Source organism: Gracilinanus agilis, chromosome 2, assembly GCF_016433145.1.
Source record: "Gracilinanus agilis isolate LMUSP501 chromosome 2, AgileGrace, whole genome shotgun sequence".
Taxonomy (NCBI): domain Eukaryota; kingdom Metazoa; phylum Chordata; class Mammalia; order Didelphimorphia; family Didelphidae; genus Gracilinanus; species Gracilinanus agilis.
Genome location: NC_058131.1, coordinates 721,823,807 through 721,832,181, shown reverse-complemented (window position 1 = coordinate 721,832,181; position 8,375 = coordinate 721,823,807). Strand labels below are relative to the sequence as shown.

General features: G+C 51.9%; 1 protein-coding gene across 1 annotated transcript in view; it reads left to right on the top strand.

The window, feature by feature from the left end:
• ADAM12 (ADAM metallopeptidase domain 12) overlaps positions 1–8,375 on the top strand; it is a 377,713-nt gene that overhangs the window by 318,644 nt on the left and 50,694 nt on the right. Inside the window, exon 14 of the mRNA XM_044660350.1 lies at positions 6,373–6,550. Coding sequence (XP_044516285.1) covers positions 6,373–6,550 — 178 coding nt within the window. The remainder of the gene's footprint in view (positions 1–6,372; positions 6,551–8,375) is intronic.

The window sequence follows — 8,375 nt, the reverse complement described above, 5'->3', positions numbered from 1 at the left end:
TCTCTCTCTCTCTCTGTCTCTGTCTCTGTCTCTGTCTCTCTCTCTCTCTCTCTCTCTCTCTCTTTCTCTCTCTCTCTCTCTCTGTCTCTCTCTCTCTCTCTCCATCTCTCTCTCTGTCTCTCTCTCTGTCTCTGTCTCTGTCTCTGTCTCTCTCTGTCTCTGTCTCTCTCTCTCTCTCTCTCTCTCTCCATCTCTCTCTCTCTCCATCTCTCTCCTCCTCCTCCTCCTCCCTCCTCCCTTTTATGACTCTTCTAGGGAATAAAGCCATGGAACAGACAAACACAAACCGGGGTGCGACATAGTCCCAGTGTCCGAAGGGCTGGAATAGAATTGACGTCGAGATCGTTGGTAAAAGGGTTTCCTGCAAGACTGCGGTCACTTAGTCTTGTCTCGTCAGATAACAGAAGAGCCAACCAAAGGCCACGCCTGAAGGTCACAGAGTTAGAGTTAGGCATGTCCTGTAGAGGTCGTCTGGGAGGCAGCTGGGTGCTTCAGTGATGGAGAGCCGGGCCCAGAGATAGGAAGGTCCTGGGTTCCAATCTGGCCTCAGACCTTTCCATGCTGTGTGACCCTGGGCGAGTCACTGAGCTCCCATTGCCCAGCCTTCCCACTCCCCTGCCTTGGAAGTGACCCTTCATATGGGTTCTGAGGGGGAAGTGGCGGCTTTTTTGAAAGGTCGTCTCATCGCCCCCCCCGGGGGGTGCCCGTGCTTTGGGAGTTGGGCCGAGGGCTGGGTCCAGGTTGCCGGACTTCAGAACGTGCTGGGTCTATTGAGGCCCGCGGGTGGGGCAGTCGTGGGGGCAGCAGGCCGGGGCCTGGTGTTTAGGATAATTGAAGCCTGGTTCAACAAGGAATCCTCCAGAGAGACCGTGTCGGGTCTGGGCTGCTCCTGGCACGGGCTGGCTGCGAAGCTCCGTCTCTCGGGCTCGGGCTCACTCTCGGAGCCTCCGGGGCTCCCTCCGTGGCTGGAGCAGGAGCCGCGCAGTCTAAGTGGTGGCGCTCGCCTGCCTTCCAGGTTCTCCCATCATCGTAGCCTTTGCAGGCCTCGAGGAGCGAGCGTGGCCGCCATTTTGAGCGCCGTCCATGGCAGACGCCGTCTGGGGAGGCGGCAGAGAGGGGGGGGGGGTTCTTTGCCCCCTCCGTGGCCTCCTCGAAAGGGACCCCCGAAATCAGCTCCACTTCTGGGCGCCGAAGGCACGGCGGTCACGGGAGCACGAGGGAGCCTCAGCGCAGCGGCACCGGAGGCGGAGACTTACTGTGGCGCCATCGGCAGCCGGACAGACAAAGTGGCGACTTCTCGGGGCCTGTCGAAGGGGCGACGCGCACCCCGGCGGGACGAGCACCCCGGCGGGACGGGATCGGACAAACAGTCCCGCTGGAAACGCCAGGACGGGAGCGGCTCTCGCTGAAGACTCTGGAGACGAGCCCAAACGAAACCGGGCCGTCCCGTCGAGCCCTCTGACCCTGCTGGGGCGACATATGGGGACGAAGGTGCCTCCTGGGTGCCCCGGCTGCAGGCGGAGAGCTGGGCTAGCCAGGCCAACCCTCTCTTTTACAGATTGGGAAACTGAGGCTCCAAGGAATGAAGCGACTTACGGCCTGCCGAAGCCAAACCCGACATCGTCTCCTCTGTATCCTCCTCGACGCTGGGAAGAGAAAGGCACGAAATCAAAGTCCGTGTTCTGTCAGAGGAGAGGCTGCACTTAAAGACACCGGACGTGTGCTGAGATGTCTACACGCTGTTAATGTGCCCATCAATGGTGGATAAAGCAGAATTAAGCGCTCACAGCGTACCCTACGCTCTGTCCAACACCAAGATGCACACATGAAACGGAGCAGTCCCTGCTTTCGAGACATTTATTTTTTCTTAACGCTCACCTTCTGCCTTGGAATAACGACTAAGTGTTGGTTCCAAAGCAGAAGACTGGTAAAGGCTAGGCGACGGCGGTCAAGTGACTTGCCCAGGGTCACACAGCTAGGAAGTGTCTGAAGCCAGGTTTGAACCCAACAAGTTTGCGCTCTAATGAGGAAGACGGCCTCTGTTCAGAAAAGAGATGGGGACCGAATGCCATCAAGAGTGCGTCAGGAGGACAGAAGGAAGGAGAGCGGCGGCCGGATTCCTTACAAGTTGAGGCAAAAGGGTCGCCTCCTGCTGGGCTGGGGCCGGGGAGCCAGGGCTGATTTCTGGAGGGGGAGAGGCGGTCAGAGGCGGATGATACAAGGCCCCTGGGAGGAAGGCTGCACTAATGATGGAGATGGGGGTCCGGAAGAGCCTCCTGCGGATGGTGGTCTTTGATATCAGCATTCAAGGAAGCCAGAGATTCCCAGCCAGGATGAGGAGGGAGGGCATTTCAGGCAGAGGACAGGTAGGACAAAGTCACAGAGGTGGGAAACGGAGGCTCACATATAAGGAAGAATATGAAAGCCAGTTTGGTTAAATCATAAAGTGTGAGAAAGAGGGTAACATTTGTTGAAAATTATAATGTTGGATAATTGGTTTTTCATTCATTCATTGGGTGTGGAATGGTAGATAGAGCACTGGGCCTAGAGTCAGAGAGATCTGAGTTCAAATCCAACTTCAGGCACTAGCCGTGTGACCCTAGGCAAGTCATTTCATCTCTGACTCAGTTTCCTCATCTACAAAATAGTGTTAATAATAGCACTACCCTCCCAGGGTTGTTGTGAGAACCAAATAAGACAAATAATTGTAAAAAGTTTAGCCAGGGACAGCTAGGTGGCTTAGTGAATAGAGAACTGGGCCTAGAGATGGGAGGTCCTGAGTTCAAATCTGGCCTCAGATACTTCCTAGCTAGATGACGTTGGACAAGTCACTTAACTCCCATTGACTAGAACAGTAGTTCCCAAACTTTTTTGGCCTACTGCCTCCTTTCCAGAAAAAATATAACTTAGCACCCCCTGTCACATACTATCACCGCCCCCATACAGTTATTCACCGCCCCAAAATGCAGCTGTGACCATCACTGCTCCCCTGGATCGCTGCGGCACCCACCAGGGGGCGGTGGCGCCCACTTTGGGAATCACTGGACTAGAACATTCTGCTCTTTTGCCCTGCAACTAATAGACAGTATTGAATTTAAGATAGAAGGTAAGCGTTTAAAAAGAAAGCACTTCACCCAGGGCCTGGCCCGGAGTAGAGACCGCAGAAATGTTAGCTGCCATTGTTGTATCACCCTATTTCATTCTCTGGGTTCTTCAGTAAATTATCACGTCCTTGTGGGAAGAGAAGGTACCGTTGCCTTCGTGGCCTCGTTGCCCAGAACAACGCCGTGGAAGGAGTTGGCGTTTACTTCAGGGCCGGGCAAACGATGGTTCAATTGAATGGAATGAAACGCTGACATCTCTAGGACCAGGTTTGAGGAAGAGACACTTGACTTTCTCAGAGAGATTCTGATCCTTTTCATCTTGATTTTTTTAAAGTTTATCCTTCACCATGTTAAATATTACTCCAGAGCAAGAGAGTCTCAGAGCTCCCCCAATCCAGCTGTTTCCAATTGACAAACAATCATCTCAGCTCCTCCCTTTCCTTCGACACTGGCTGGACCAGTTGTTTGGCCTCCTGGGAGGTTGAGGGGACCCCCTGGCTCTCTTCAGATGCCCTCGCTGTTGGCCAACTGCCTTCTAAGTTATGCCTACACTCCTAAGATTTCCTGGCTTTCCTCCTCCTCCCCCTCAGGTCCCATGGGCCTTCCTTGGACTTGATCCTACAAACCCTTCTTTGAGAATGTGGATGCCTCCATTTTTCTATCTTGTTTTAACGCTTGCCAGAAGTTAGCTTCTGAAAGGAACATGGCGGCAGTCCAACAGGAAGATGAGGCCACCTAGTTAGCTCTCGCAAGGTCCTGACATATTTCCTCACTGGTGTAAATGGTGAGGGATGACAGCAGTACCCTATACAACGTTGGCTCATCATCCATTAAAGAATCCTATCTGAAATGTAATGCGATGAACATTTATTAGGCACCTCCACATCCAGGCACTGTGCTAGATACTAGACATACAAGAGACGAAAACGAAGCAGCCCCTGCCCACAAGGAGTTTCCATTCTACTGGAAAAAAATCAACCTAAGTGCTAATAAGGATTTTTTTTTAGTTTACCAAAATATCTGAAGTAGTCTCAGGAAAGAAGGGTGGTGACATCTGGGAGTCTGGAAAGGCTTCCTGTAGGAGGTGGTGCTTGAGCCAAGCCTTGAAGAGAGTAGTGAGGAGGGAGGACATTTCCAGTGTGGAAAAAGGTACTGCAGCCTCTGAAAAGGCAGGAGATGGAATGCGTGCAGAACAGCAATTAAAAACAAAAGAAAAGAGTAAAAATTGTTTTAAAAAAAAAAAGTAGGTCTTATCCGTGTCCAAGCTGGACATGGGAGATGGAAACCAAGGGGGACGGCGGTGGAGGAGAGAGAGTCGCCTTCTAGCCAAGATGATCAGGAAGGACTTCATGGAGGAGAGGGAAACCTGGTCTTGAAAGAAGAAAAGAATGTCCTTAGGCAGACACAGGGGGATCCCACCAAGGGAAAGGGGTGCCGTAACAACAGTCATAATCATATCATTTACGTCGCGCTTTAAGACTGGCAGATATGACTATGATCCTTATAACGACCCTGAGAAGGGAGGTGCTAAGATTGTCTCCACTCCCCGATGAGGAAGTTAAGTGGCTTATCCAGGGTCACATGGCTAGTACATATCTAAGAAGAAACTAAGACTAGAGACAGGGGATCAGAGAGAACTAGAATGCTCCAGGGAGAGAGTAAAAGGAAAGGAGGAGCTATGAAATGAGACTAGAAAGGGAGACGGGGAGCCCCTTTGTAGGAGGCCTTGAATGTCAGGCAAAGGAGTTCATGCCCCAAACTCTATGGGCTCTTCTGGCTCTGCCTTTGGGTGTCTCTTGTTCATATTCCAAAAGGAGCATCTGGCCCAGACTGGGCTTCTCTGGCTGGAAGATACTCATCTGTGTGTGTGACTGCAGGCTAAGACTCGGGCCCAGGCTGGTCATCTGCCTCGGGTAGGCTCCTCACCTTTATCCATCTGACTGGAAGCCGCCATGCTGTGCAGCGGTCTGCTGAGCCCAGGGTCTACGGCGGCCGGGGTTCCCCGTCTTCAGGCAGGCCGCCTTGACGGGCCAGTGGGCCAGAGTCCAGCTCTCCCCCAGCCCTCTAAGGGTCTCAGCAGAGAGGGGAAGCGTTGGCACGCTCTGCAGAACAATATTGGCTTTTCTTACTAAGTAATAAGCCGCCTTCGTTTCCAGGCCTGCTTCCGCTGGGTAACTCTCCTCTGCTCCCAGCTGGGGCAATGCCAGCTTTAAAATAGGAGCCTCCTCTGCCAGTCTGGTGCTGGGGGGTGCTGACCCACCTGCCCGGGACTGCCCGGGGCGGAGGGCTTGGTTCACAGCTTTACCCAGAGGAAGCCTCACGTGCTCGATGTTGGGGTCCCTCAGAGAGTCCTTTGTGGTCAGTTGCCAAATCTTCTCAGTTCTCTGCCCATGACGTCACCCACATCTCTTCCATCCTCTCCACCCAGCAGGCGCCCCCCCATGCCGGTCACTTGGTTCCCCATGATGTTCATGACTAAAGCAGCACCCTCCTACCTGGTCTGCCTTTCCCTTCACCAGTCAGTTCTCCACAATATAAATTAATATATTATAATTAATATATGATAGATTACATAATTAAAATTATATATAATATAATTACATATAAATAGTATTTATAAATAAAGCAATACATAATATAACATATATCATAATAGAATATGTTTGCATAATATAATAGAATATATTTTACTATTGTAAATTTATTATTTATTATAAATATTATCGCATTCAGTCTTCACCACAGTCCTGGGAGGTAGGTACTATTACTATCTGCATTTTACAAATGAGGAATCTGAGGCAAATACAGATCAAGTGACTTGACTAAGGTCACACAGTCAGCGTCTGAAGCACTTAGTGTCAGTGGAATCACAGACCCGTCCCTATGGCCATTCAACCAAATGTTTTTGCGTTGGGGAGAACTCCACGTCAAGCTGTTGGACAAATTCCAACTTGCCCGTGCAGGGGGCTTTATGGCTTACGTGAGGCTTTCCTCAGAGCGCTGGTGGAGCAGGAGACACTAGGCTTAGCATCCTCACTTTGACCTCAAGCACAGGAATGGGGGTCTGACCCCTCCCGGGAAAGCGCCCCTTCCTTCCTAGGCATGAGATACCAAAGCTCAGGTTGGTTTGTTTCCTGGTGGGAGTCCCGAGTTTCCTGGCAGATGCTGCCACCGCCTGATGAGTGCCGCCGCCGGGCTGGCAGGAAGGACCTTGCCGTGACTGGGGAACCCACTGGCCTCTGTTTTTTCTTCCTCTTCTCTTCCCCAGTTATCCGTTCCCCATGATGTTCAGCAGCTGCAGTAAGAGGGACCTGGAGACTAGCCTGGAGAAGGGGATGGGCATGTGCCTCTTTAACCTGCCCAACATCAAAGAATCCTTTGGGGGACAGAAGTGCGGCAACGGCTACGTGGAGGAAGGCGAGGAGTGTGACTGTGGGGAACCAGACGTAAGCTTCCCTTCGCCTGGCTCAGAGCCCATTTGCCAAGTAGAAGGCAGCTCGGTGCCGCCAGCAATGCTTAACCCCTACCAGGCTGGGCCGTGGCCCAGATAGAGGGCTGGCCCCCGAGTCAGGAACACCTGGGTTAAGTCTCTGGCTGGGGGACCCTGGACAAGTACTGAGCCTGTCAGCGCTCCGGGCGATGCTCCCTCACTAAGTGGCAAGGTTCCTGCTACTCCACGTTGATAGAAGGAGTTTCCCCACTGGGAGGTCCTTATACCAGTGCAGTCACAGGTCCGACAACAATAACCAAATTAAATATGTTGGGTCCTGGGACAAACAAACCAAGCAGTCTCTGCCCGAGGAGCTTACATTCTACTGTTGAATTCAGGGAAGTAAAGAAAAGACCATTGGGCAGGGGGCAGAGCTATCCCTAGGAAGGACCCCAGGGCTTAGTACCAGGGTGCCAACGCTGAAGCCCGAGACACACTTCACAGCCTGGAGGAGGAAGGACGGACAAGCCTGTGTCTCGGCGTGTGTGAGATCCACATGCTAAAAGGAGAGATGGAGAGATCCTCTTTGGTCACCTTGAGCACTTGCCCCGGCCCGGGAGAAGGAGAGGGCTTGATTGGATTCTACAGATGGGCAGGCTTACATTTCCCCCACTTCCTCTAAGCAGATAAAGCATCCTCTCCATTGAAGAGGGCAATCTTCTGGGCAAGGAGAGGCAGGGAACAATTGGGACGCACTTGGCTTTGAGCTTGATGGAGAAGAAAGCCCCCGAATTCTCATTTCAAACAGCTAATAAGCACATTTCTTTCTCTTTGCCAGGCTTGCTACTAGAGAGGAATTTGAATAAGCAAGCCCCAGCTTTCACCGGGAGCTTCCTTGTGGGTTTAAATAGGGCCATCCCTGCCTGCCTGCCTGCCTGCCTGCCTGCCTGCTGGGGCCTCTCTGTATGCAAGAGCCATAGCTCCACTGCCTTCTGTCCCTGCCCTGATCCTTGTTAGCGTCTCTAAGCCATCCATCCAGGCAGAGAGCAGCTTCTTAAACCCTGTGGACCAGTCATTTCATGATGGATTTTCAGCTGGGTCCCCCCCCCCCATCTTCTTGGAGACTTCAGAACAGTATCTCCAACCCTGATCAGAAATACAACAGCCAATAGGAACCTCTAGATTATCTCTTGAGAGGCAGAGAAGGGAATGACAGACCTCAGCACCTTACTGAAAAGAGGCTTGACGAAGGCCCTTCAACACAGAGGAGATGGGTTTCTTCTTATAGGGTGGAACTGGCTTTGCCCCCACAGATGGAATAAGCCAGTCTCTCAATAAGCATTTATTACGTGCCAGTCAGAGACCACAAAACTGGCTCAAAGGGCAGCTGGTCAGATTCCCAGGGGCATCTCCTTGGGTTCTTCCAGTCAGTGAAGAGATGAATCTCTCCTTGGTGTCTCGGACTAATCGGCATGGGGTTTTGTTTTAAACTACCTGTAGGACCTTAGATAAGCCACAGAGCCTCAGTTTCTTCGTCTGTAAATTGAGAAGGTTGGAACAGATGACCTCTAGCTTCTCTTCCCACTCTGTGAGTCTCTGATCATGATTGATCTGGGAGTGGCAGGTGCCAAAAAGGCATTCTTTTGGAGCAGGTGGATCTTTGGGGAGGCCAGTGAGTGGGTCTTGTGGGTCCGGTCCCCACTCTTCAAGTCTACTGCTTTCTGCCTGTTGGAAATGTAGCTTCCTTTTTTCAGGTCTTTCCTTCCTCTTCCTTCTCTTCCTTCCTTCCTTCCTTCCTTCCTTCCTTCCTTCCTTCTCTTCCTTCCTTCTCTTCCTTCCTT